The sequence below is a fragment of the Diorhabda sublineata genome, chromosome 8 (assembly GCF_026230105.1).
Source record: "Diorhabda sublineata isolate icDioSubl1.1 chromosome 8, icDioSubl1.1, whole genome shotgun sequence".
In the NCBI taxonomy this organism is placed as follows: Eukaryota; Metazoa; Arthropoda; class Insecta; order Coleoptera; family Chrysomelidae; genus Diorhabda; species Diorhabda sublineata.
This window is the reverse complement of record NC_079481.1, coordinates 7,688,118-7,700,321: the sequence shown is the minus strand read 5'-3', so window position 1 is coordinate 7,700,321 and position 12,204 is coordinate 7,688,118. Positions and strand designations below refer to the sequence as shown.

At 32.2% G+C, this 12,204-nt stretch overlaps 1 protein-coding gene across 2 annotated transcripts in view; it reads right to left on the bottom strand.

The window, feature by feature from the left end:
* LOC130447365 (carbonic anhydrase-related protein 10) overlaps positions 1-12,204 on the bottom strand; it is a 177,240-nt gene that overhangs the window by 42,548 nt on the left and 122,488 nt on the right. For both annotated transcript variants that reach the window (XR_008910238.1, XM_056784149.1), the window contains exon 6: positions 8,505-8,571. Coding sequence is in view for 1 of the 2 variants with exons in the window: in XM_056784149.1 (XP_056640127.1) it covers positions 8,505-8,571 (67 nt within the window). In the remaining variant the exon portion in view is untranslated. The remainder of the gene's footprint in view (positions 1-8,504; positions 8,572-12,204) is intronic.

Sequence of the window (12,204 nt, the reverse complement as noted above, 5' to 3'; positions counted from 1 at the left end):
GACATGAAAATCACTTTCCTTAACCACAAATTGATGTTTAGACGAGATAAGTTCGATTTTGGAAAAATTGGTATTTTTTTAACTATATATTTCGATGAACTTGACTATAAACAAAAAAATATTATATATTCGATTATCTGAAATAATTATGGAGTCTTTTAGATAGGACAGACATCTTAATATCTGGAAAATAGATGAAAGATTCATCAACATGATAAAACCAATAAAAATGCATGCAAAAATCATAAAATAGTACTAAAATTAGACATTAGATTATGAAAATTTGGAGATCTTCAAAAATGAATGATATACAAAATTTTTTATCTAAATATTTCTCTGAACTTGACTATACACTAAAAAATATTATATATGCGATTCTCTGAAATAATTATGGAGACTTTTAGACAGGACAGACATCTTAATATCGGGAAAATAGATGAAAGATTCATCAACACGATAAAACCAATAAAAAGGCATGCAAAAATCATAAAATAGCACTAAAAATTAGACATTAGAATATGAAAATTTGTAAATCTTTAAAAATGAATGATATACAAAATTTTTTATCTAAATATTTCACTGAACTTGACAATAAGCAAAAAAATATTATATATTAGATTATCTGAAATAATTATGGAGTCTTTAAGATAGGACAGACATCTTAATATCTCGAAAATAGATGAAACATTCATCAACACGATAAAACCAATAAAAATGCATGCAAAAATCATAAAATAGCACTAAAATTAGACATTGGATTATGAAAATTTGGAAATCTTTAAAAACGAATAATATACAAAGTAAATTCATTAAAAAAAATTGTTTACAAACGTACAAACGAGATGTATTGATTGAAAATACCTCAAATCAACTTTTCTTCAAAATCACACGCAAAATTTTTAACTCACACATTTGATAACAACTAAACAGTGATTTAATTTGTCATCTAACGATACGTGACTTTTAATCAATACAAATTACACGTTTTTGATTTATCATGACCTACTATTAACTATTGTTTAACAACCTTCTGGTATAAACCAGAAGCAGAAGACATATGAAACTTAATTGAGGAAGAATGATTGAAATACCCTGTTGGTGTTTTAGTTATTGGTTAGTTATAAAGAATTTAACATAAAAAACTAGTAGTTTTAGATAAAGAGAACGTTTTGAAATTGATTCAACGTAAAACGTAGCAGGCTGATTGACATAAGAGGCGAGAAGATTCATCAACAACATATTTTGACTTATTCCGTATATTTATATGTATTGGCAAATCCGTCATAGAGGAAAATGTGAATAAGATAACTTCAATATATATACTTTGAAATGTCACTATTTACGTTTTTCCCGTACACTCAGCTGAGTGCTAGGAGGTGTACGTCGAGTTATTATATGCAAAAGATATAATGGAAAGCGAAAAAAATACCAGACGGGTATTGACGGGTGATGCTGACAAATTATCCTTCGATTTTGATATATATTTGGAAATATTTAGAGCGAAAATGCGGCTTATTGAAGGAAAGAGTGTGTGTAGCACGTCTCGTAGGAAATATCGAACTTATAAAAGATGAAGTAATGAGCTTTAAAATAAGAGATAAAAGGAGATCGATATATTTCATATAGAAACTTATATTAACGCACAGATATTTAGTTTTAGTGAAATGATGTCATTTTTAATAGACATCATTGTGATGGTAATCGGAAGGATTCATTAAATGTCCGAGAATCATCCTGATGAGTAGCCTGAGTACAACAACTGAGTCTCTACGACTCATGGGAAGTAGGCTTCAGAAGCCGATGGACCCGTTGAATTTGCTAGCTATGACATCATTGTAGATTTGTATCGAGCTGTGGATGTTAGACATCGAAGCTTCTTTTGCAGCTTCATCTTCAAGTTGCTTCCTCCGCTCATCATAAGACATGAATCTTCAACTATATATTCACTAGGATCTTTTGAAAAATTTTCAAGTCAGTCGCAACATCTTTATAAGTTTCAATCTTTTTCATTACCACAAGAATCTCTGTCATTGATGAATATTGGACTTGAGTCAATTTACAATAAAATGATCAAGATCGATATATTTTTTTAACCATTTTTCTCATTCCAATTAAGGTACCTTCAGAATACGAGATTTGAATCCACCAACAACTTCTTCAGATGTAGAAAATTAACATTTCAAGTGTCTGTAGCATTCGTAAGTCAAATTTTTTAATAGTAGCAATCCTCGTTATAATTTTCTTTTCTCTTTGTTTAATTACATTTCTTATAAATTTATTTGAAGGATTCCATAAAAGAGAAAGCGAATTTCACGTTTGGAATCCTTTCCGAATAATTGACTCAAATAGCATAAGTTTCGTAGCGAATTTGAAATTCTCTGCACGCCAACAAAACGGATCCAACGAAAGACAGCAAGTGATTGGATACAGAAAAAGAGCATCCTCTGAATCTGGAAATACTAAATGTATTATGGATATTTAGACGTTTTGCTTTGCTAGACAATATTTCTGGAATGGAGTTTGTAACATACATCGAATTTTTGTTTTTTTTTTATTAGTTCAGAATTTCATTGTTTCTAGCTTACAGATCTAGCAACGTCGTTTTCGTTGAACCGAATAAAATATGTCTGTGAAACTGCCTCAACTGTTAATCGAAATATGTTGATACCAATGTCAAAAAATACCATTGAATCATAATTATGCCTCAAGATTGATTACCAAGACATGAATGAATTATCAGAATGGTAAATACACCTTAAAAAAAAGTTGGCCGCCGAGCAATGCTTCTGAAAATGAACATTACAACAACGACAACATAAATAACAAATTAGACTAAATAAACCTTGATCTTTGGATGATATATGGGAAGAGGAAGGCAAAAGCCAAAAGTTTTTGATGATTTTTACCAAATTTTAACAACGATACGTTCAGTAATGTAGAAGACGTACCATAAATTCTTAATAACGGGCTCTGTTGCCGACGCGCTGCGTTATGGACAACCGACTAACAAAAATATAGGAACAGTTAGTTGGGTAACCGAAACTCGTGCACTGTCGAGTTAACCGACATCACGGGGATGATTTCGATTGCGATTAATACCTCGGATGCATTCCATGACGTGGTCGAATGAAGTTGAAGAGAATCAATTCGGCATAATCGTCACTGAAGAAGGATTAAGCCCGCCTGTGATGTGTGTGTATGTGGGTAGGTATCCATACGGAAGTTCTCGTGGGTCCGTACTTTTTAATGGTCAAAAATGTCTGGAAATGCTCGAAAATGTAAATGGGCAAATGGACAACGATCCATCATCGCGAATATCCGTCATTTCATGCAGGATGGAGCTCCGTTAGGCAGACGTGGATTCGTTGAGTGGTCCGCGCGGTTATGTGACCTGACACTGCGTGATTTATTTCCTGATCTCTGAATTGCAGGAATATTATTCGCCGGACCTGCCTATCATCATTACAATCTATGAATCTTCTTTTTCTGTTGATAATAAGATGATAATAATATTGATTGTAAGATCAACAATTTTTCAGTTTTCAGTTAGTAATCTTTCTTTTATCTATTGAAATATGAATCTATTTAATCATAGAGATGAGTATGTATATAACATTTAATCATTTCGACATAAACCACGAACAGGTGTTAATCTCGAGAGATTAACTCACTAGCGGTATGTATTATTCCTAGTATTTCTACTATTTCTGATGTCGCCTTCCGTACGAATCAGTTGTTCATCTTAACACCATCCACAATCCTTAATCCTACCTATCCTCAACTCCGTAAATGTGCTCAGAGACAAAAGCATCAACACAAATCCCTCTTGCGAGCAATTATCCGGGAGGTTAGCAGCTCAGTTATTACGAAATTAGCTTAATGAATTCCGAGTCGAGATGTCGAGGAGCAAGTCCCGTTCGGTTTCAAAACATTCATCGGAAACTTTTCGATAAAAGATCATAGAATTGTAAAAATTAATGGCCAATTGTAAATTGTAAATACTTTAAATACAAAACATTTTCAAACTCAATAAGTCGTGCAACTAACTAAGAAAAACGCGAAAATGAAATTTGTTTTGAAACGTTGGTACTTCGTAAACGTCATACGGATTTGACATTAACTGAGGTTGGTACTTCGTAAACGTCATATGGATTTGACATTAACAGCACCATCTGTGTGTCAAATATATACATTGAACTTCTATCATATTTTTGGGGTATATTGGACATTTTATTCACTCATTTACCACTTTTAAATAATGTACGACGTTAGTTTCTACATCAAACTAACATTTTCGACTAAAAACATAATCAAAACAACGAGAGGAGAAGTTTCATATCGGATAATAAATTAAATATGTGTCGCAGATTGACCCTTTTGTTTGGTTAGGGTCTTTGTGGAACTTAACAAGGAAAACTTATGTGACGTAGTAAATATTTACTTCTATAAATACGAGGTATATCAACAATATAAGTTTAAATTACATCTATGACTCGTTTTATACATGCAATAGAAATTTAACTAAGTGAAAACTATTGTCGAATCTGTTAATAATGCTATGAATCATTTCATGATTAGATAATTGATCAGATAGGTCTTAGACATCCGTATTTGGTTACTGATAAACTGCTTGACACAATCTTAAGCAAAACTGTAGGTTTACAACTATATTGATGCTATGGAAGGGCTAAAAACTATACAGTAATCAATGTAATGGAACACACTGTTTTTTTATATAAAAGGAATTTAGCTGTTAGATTTATCATCAAATAATTGATGTATTTTTTACTGCAAGACAAATAAGAAATTGTGCCAAGCATTACTGTTAAAAGGAGTGGTGAAAAAAAGAAGCGACGTAGATAAAGAATAAATTCCAATTGGAACACGAAGTGGAGGTCGACCACGAAAGGCTTAGACCTATCATGGAAGATTCATACATGGTATCCCTTCTTTATGTTCGACTATAACACGGTAAATGTTTCTGAGTGGAATATTTTGGTTTTGATTCCTAAATTTAGAGCCAAGACTATTGGAACGAAAAATTCATCGAAATGTTTTCGTAATTATACAATTTCCTCGTTTTTCGAATAATATAAAAAGAAAACATTGAATCTTGTAAATTTACGGTTGGTACCTCGTACAACTCCCCAAACACTTTGATTTATAGCTAATTAGAGTCGAGGTCAATCATTCCAGTCACGAATATGTATCCAAAGAACCTCAACCATATTATTTATGAGTTGGCGTGCTGAAATACACAACTAGTGCCACTTTTATCATAATAAAACACATCTAAAACCGACTAGTGCATTACGTGTAAGTGAGTAGGATGAATACGCCTGAAAAAACAAATTTGTAACAAATACATTGGTTTAATTACTTTTTGCACTCGTAAATTCTTTTTTAACAACGTGTAAATCTGAAGTAAAAGTAATTATAGATATAGAATAAACCAACGAAATTACTTGGTTGATGTGAAGAGGTCAGAAAGAGTTATTCTGATTCTTCGAAGGGAGATTTTAACTCTTTGGAAAGGTAACCAAGTGATAGTAACTGCAAGCTGGTGGAAGGGCTTGTTACTGAGAGATCTATGTCGTAAGAAGTTTTATTGGTGGATTGGTTGATGGATAGTGTAAATTCTTTGTGATAGTTACAAAAGACGTATTAGATGACACAGACCCAGCAAAAGAAAGAAGAAATTGCTGTCGTATAATCCAAAGTGAAGGCTAATTAGCTTCTAGTTAAGGATAGATCGAAAAACACCAAGACAAATACGTGAAACTGTATTATAAATCGAGTTTAAAAGGTCGATGGTTGATTTGGAGGTGGAGATGTACATGAGACAATTATAAATCAATTTTTCGGGAATTAGGACTTTTGTATCAGCTCCTCAGTGGTAATATCAGAGGATTTTGATAATTAACATCATTTGTCTTTAATTTCAATGATACGTCGTTTCTAAGTGAGTCATGAGACTTTGTACCTGCCTAGTCTACTCCTGTTTCATTCTTGGAAACATCTGGAGTATTCTCGACTTCTTGTTTGGATTTTGAGTATTTTTCGTATCTTTTAAGAACTATATTGGATTGAAGAAGGACATTAGTCCTTGGTGGGCTAGTGTGAATAAAAAAAGGGTTTGTTACTGAGAAGTCTATGCCATCGAGAAGTTTTATTGGTGGAATCGTTGATGATGTTTGTGATAGGTTTAAATCAAAGATTAAAAGGGCTGAAAGGGTCGGATGATATAGACACAGTATAAGAAGGAAGAAATTGCTGTCGTATAATCCAAAGTGAAAGCTATTTAGTTTCCAGTTGACACTTTCTATGAGGCTAGACTAAAAAGCACCAAGACAAAGTTGTATTATGAATCGTGAATGAAAACATTGCTTCTAGGTGAATGGTGGTTCCAAAATTTTACAGTTATCTACGAGGGAAAAACGTAAGTTACCGATAAAGACACAGGGAAATATTTTCGATGATCAACAGCTGAATTAAATAAATAATTTTGATTTAGGCAGGGAGTAGTTGAAATAGAAGATCCATGAGTAAAATTATCACATTTAATCAATCAAAGATCATTGCAAGTTGGTCTTCATTAATTATTTTTAGTAACATATCTCAACGAAAACTGAAAATTTGTTTTCAATAAAATATAACACGCATTTCACGTTAATATATGAATAAATATCAACATTCAGTTCTTGTACAATTCGTTTCTTCGAATACATAACCTCGAATTCGTTTTTATACGAATTTTTTTGTTATGAATAAAGGAAAAAACAAGCACCTAGCAAACAATTTGGAGAATCCGTACAAGTTGAAGTTAGAATATGAAGCCGGGCGTGAAACTTTACGTTTCCAAGCACGATATATTATTTAGAGACAAGCAAGCAAGTGAAGGGAATTCTATATTCGACTAATATTGAATTATTGATAATACCCGAGTGGCTGAAATATCTACTTCATGTGTTGTTAATATGATTTATTTCGGCTTTATCTGATTAAATCTACAATGTGCATAACATAAATTTGAATTTGTAAACTATAGATATTGTTCGTTATATATAATGGGTTCATCGAATTACCATAGAAAGTGGGCGTTTTCTGGTTGATTGTCTACAGGACTGCAATCAGAAATGACGAACGAAAAAATCAAATAACGTTTAAGAAAACTGAAAAGTAACCTTATAAACCGTATAAATATATAACTAATGAATGGAAAATTAATAGTGAGGCGCCATCTCTATATCAGGACACGTATTTCTGAGACGATTCTCCTAAAATGTTAACATTGAAGAAGAAAAAATCTCATCCAATTGATACGAACGAAAAAACAAAAATTAAGTGCCTCTTTCAAATCGAATAATACAGAAAATTTGTTGGAATCGAGTTGTGGTTTAAAAAAAATCCAACTGCGCAAGCCCAATTGATTAATATTGTGAATATTTTTAATCTATCTTCACGAAAACGGTGATAACAAAACATCTATAATGATAAAAACGCCAGACGAAAATCTTAAAAGTAATAAAAGCGATTAATTTCCCTGCCATGAGCTTAATATCGATCAACGTCAATCAAATTTCCGACAGTAATCAATATACGTTTAATTGATTCTCATAGTTTCCCAGAAACTGGAACAGTACAGTTTTTCATTGGAACTGATGTTTATCAAAGAGGAAGTTCATATTTTTCAATAAAACAAAATTATTTCTAATTGATATACAAAAAAAAGTAAATAACAAACCAGTTACTGACGATTTTAAATACGTTGAGACTGTAGACACAATATTTTTGAAGAAGATGACATTGTACAATGTCTTGTGGTACCTCACACTAAAGTTCACGATCGAGAACATCAACTTTGAAGTGCGACAGAGTTTATCTAGTTGAACTACCAATTTTAATAACCAACAAGGAAACCAAAGCATCGAACTGAATACGTCGAAATAATTTTTATAAATGACAAAAAAGATTTCAACAGAGCATAATATAGATGACAAATTGTGTCAAAATATTAGACTTCCTATATTACAGAATAGGAATGAAAAAACTAAGAAGATAAATTTGATTATAAGGACATTCAGTTTTCAAGGAGTCTCTTGATAGTTATTTCTTTGAAAAACTTCAGGTACTAACTCAGTGAATGAAAAATATAGTTAGAAGGTTCAAAGCTTAACAAAAGTCCCAGGTTCCTAATACGATCTGATAATACGAGGGCGGTTCGCTATAAAAATTATTCCATTATTAAAAAAATAATTAATACCATAAATGGAAATAATAACATACTTCTAGCGCTGAAAATGTTATTTTCTCGCGTATTGTACACTGTATTTTTTCTACAAATGCGTTGGGTTGGAAATAAGATTAAGAAATTTATTAAATAATTTTTATTCTTTGCTTGAAGTTATATTTTAAAATTAATTCCTGATATTTAGTCACAAATATTTGAAGTATTTTTAATTCAATATGTTCTAGTTTGTAAAATTGAGAAAAAAACGACTTACCCTTAAATAGAACCTTATTGAAGACACTCGTGATGATTCGCAGCTCCGGATTTGGCATGTCACCAATCTGCAACCGTGACAAGAATACATTTAGCATATTATTCAAGAATATAAATATAGAAGGCCCTCCCGACCCTTACCAAGACCATCCCTTTCGCGTGACGATGAAATCACTTTTTTTTCGACTTCTCACATATGCTACACACGCACACCTCGGACATTCCAACGAAAAAAAAATTCAATTTCCATTCTACAACCAGATTTTTATTGTAGGAAAACATTTCACGATGAAAATAACTTTTAATGGTTACTTTGACATTCGATTTTTTTATAAATAGTTTTGTTTCAAGATTGAAATTATGAGAAAAAGAAATTCAATTATATAAACAATGACTTTGAAGTTTATCTGATATCGATTTATAACAATTAAGAAAATTGAGGGCGCAATAAAAAAAATACTTTCGCGGTTTCTTTCAAGACCAGATCGCTCTAAAAAGTTCAATCTCAACATCTCAAAAAACTGTGGGAGTATCAAAGCTGAAGCTAGAATAGAAAGTGTCTAATGGATATAGAAAACTGTGGGAGTATAAAAGCTAAAGCTAGAATAGAGAGTGTTTAGTGAATATAGAAAACTGTGTGAGTATCAAAGCTGAAGCTAGAATAGAAAGTGTTTAATGGATATCGAAAACTGTGGGAGCAACAAAGCTGAAGCTAGAATAGAAAGTGTCTAATGAATATAGAAAACTGTGTGAGTATCAAAGCTGAAGCTAGAATAGAAAGTGTTTAATGGATATCGAAAACTGTGGGAGTATCAAAGCTGAAGCTAGAATAGAAAGTGTCTAATGAATATAGAAAACTGTGGGAGTATAAAACCTAAAGCTAGAATAGAAAATGTTTAATGAATATAGAAAACTGTGGGAGTATAAAAGCTGAAGCTAGAATAGAAAGTGTTTAATGGATATCGAAAACTGTGGGAGTATCAAAGCTGAAGCTAGAATAGAAAGTGTCTAATGGATATAGAAAACTATGGGAGTATAGAAGCTAAAGCTAGAATAGAGAGTGTTTAATGAATATAGAAAACTGTGTGAGTATCAAAGCTGAAGCTAGAATAGAAAGTGTTTAATGGATATCGAAAACTGTGGGAGCAACAAAGCTGAATCTAGAATAGAAAGTGTCTAATGAATATAGAAAACTGTGTGAGTATCAAAGCTGAAGCTAGAATAGAAAGTGTTTAATGGATATCGAAAACTGTGGGAGTATCAAAGCTGAAGCTAGAATAGAAAGTGTCTAATGGATATAGAAAACTGTGGGAGTATAAAAGCTAAAGCTAGAATAGAGAGTGTTTAATGAATATAGAAAACTGTGTGAGTATCAAAGCTGAAGCTAGAATAGAAAGTGTTTAATGGATATCGAAAACTGTGGGAGTATCAAAGCTGAAGCTAGAATAGAAAGTGTCTAATGAATATAGAAAACTGTGGGAGTATAAAACCTAAAGCTAGAATAGAAAGTGTTTAATGAATATAGAAAACTGTGTGAGTATCAAAGCTGAAGCTAGAATAGAAAGTGTTTAATGGATATCGAAAACTGTGGGAGCAACAAAGCTGAAGCTAGAATAGAAAGTGTCTAATGAATATAGAAAACTGTGGGAGTATAAAAGCTGAAGCTAGAATAGAAAGTGTCTAATGAATATAGAAAACTGTGTGTGTATCAAAGCTGAAGCTAGAATAGAAAGTGTTTAATGGATATCGAAAACTGTGGGAGCAACAAAGCTGAAGCTAGAATAGAAAGTGTCTAATGAATATAGAAAACTGTGGGAGTATAAAAGCTGAAGCTAGAATAGAAAGTTTTTAATGGATATCGAAAACTGTGGGAGTATCAAAGCTGAAGCTAGAATAGAAAGTGTCTAATGGATATAGAAAACTGTGGGAGTATAAAAGCTAAAGCTAGAATAGAGAGTGTTTAATGAATATAGAAAACTGTGTGAGTATCAAAGCTGAAGCTAGAATAGAAAGTGTTTAATGGATATCGAAAACTGTGGGAGTATCAAAGCTGAAGCTAGAATAGAAAGTGTCTAATGAATATAGAAAACTATGGGAGTATAAAACCTAAAGCTAGAATAGAAAATGTTTAATGGATATCGAAAACTGTGTGAGTATCAAAGCTGAAGCTAGAATAGAAAGTGTTTAATGGATATCGAAAACTGTGGGAGCAACAAAGCTGAAGCTAGAATATAAAGTGTCTAATGAATATAGAAAACTGTGGGAGTATAAAAGCTGAAGCTAGAATAGAAAGTTTTTAATGGATATCGAAAACTGTGGGAGTATCAAAGCTGAAGCTAGAATAGAAAGTGTCTAATGAATATAGAAAACTGTGGGAGTATAAAAGCTGAAGCTAGAATAGAAAGTGTCTAATGAATATAGAAAACTGTGTGAGTATCAAAGCTGAAGCTAGAATAGAAAGTGTTTAATGGATATCGAAAACTGTGGGAGCAACAAAGCTGAAGCTAGAATAGAAAGTGTCTAATGAATATAGAAAACTGTGGGAGTATAAAAGCTGAAGCTAGAATAGAAAGTTTTTAATGGATATCGAAAACTGTGGGAGTATCAAAGCTGAAGCTAGAATAGAAAGTGTCTAATGGATATAGAAAACTGTGGGAGTATAAAAGCTAAAGCTAGAATAGAGAGTGTTTAATGAATATAGAAAACTGTGTGAGTATCAAAGCTGAAGCTAGAATAGAAAGTGTTTAATGGATATCGAAAACTGTGGGAGTATCAAAGCTGAAGCTAGAATAGAAAGTGTCTAATGAATATAGAAAACTATGGGAGTATAAAACCTAAAGCTAGAATAGAAAGTGTTTAATGGATATCGAAAACTGTGTGAGTATCAAAGCTGAAGCTAGAATAGAAAGTGTTTAATGGATATCGAAAACTGTGGGAGCAACAAAGCTGAAGCTAGAATATAAAGTGTCTAATGAATATAGAAAACTGTGGGAGTATAAAAGCTGAAGCTAGAATAGAAAGTGTCTAATGAATATAGAAAACTGTGTGTGTATCAAAGCTGAAGCTAGAATAGAAAGTGTTTAATGGATATCGAAAACTGTGGGAGCAACAAAGCTGAAGCTAGAATAGAAAGTGTCTAATGAATATAGAAAACTGTAGGAGTATAAAAGCTGAAGCTAGAATAGAAAGTTTTTAATGGATATCGAAAACTGTGGGAGTATCAAAGCTGAAGCTAGAATAGAAAGTGTCTAATGGATATAGAAAACTGTGGGAGTATAAAAGCTAAAGCTAGAATAGAGAGTGTTTAATGAATATAGAAAACTGTGTGAGTATCAAAGCTGAAGCTAGAATAGAAAGTGTTTAATGGATATCGAAAACTGTGGGAGTATCAAAGCTGAAGCTAGAATAGAAAGTGTCTAATGAATATAGAAAACTATGGGAGTATAAAACCTAAAGCTAGAATAGAAAGTGTTTAATGGATATCGAAAACTGTGTGAGTATCAAAGCTGAAGCTAGAATAGAAAGTGTTTAATGGATATCGAAAACTGTGGGAGCAACAAAGCTGAAGCTAGAATATAAAGTGTCTAATGAATATAGAAAACTGTGGGAGTATAAAAGCTGAAGCTAGAATAGAAAGTTTTTAATGGATATCGAAAACTGTGGGAGTATCAAAGCTGAAGCTAGAATAGAAAGTGTCTAAT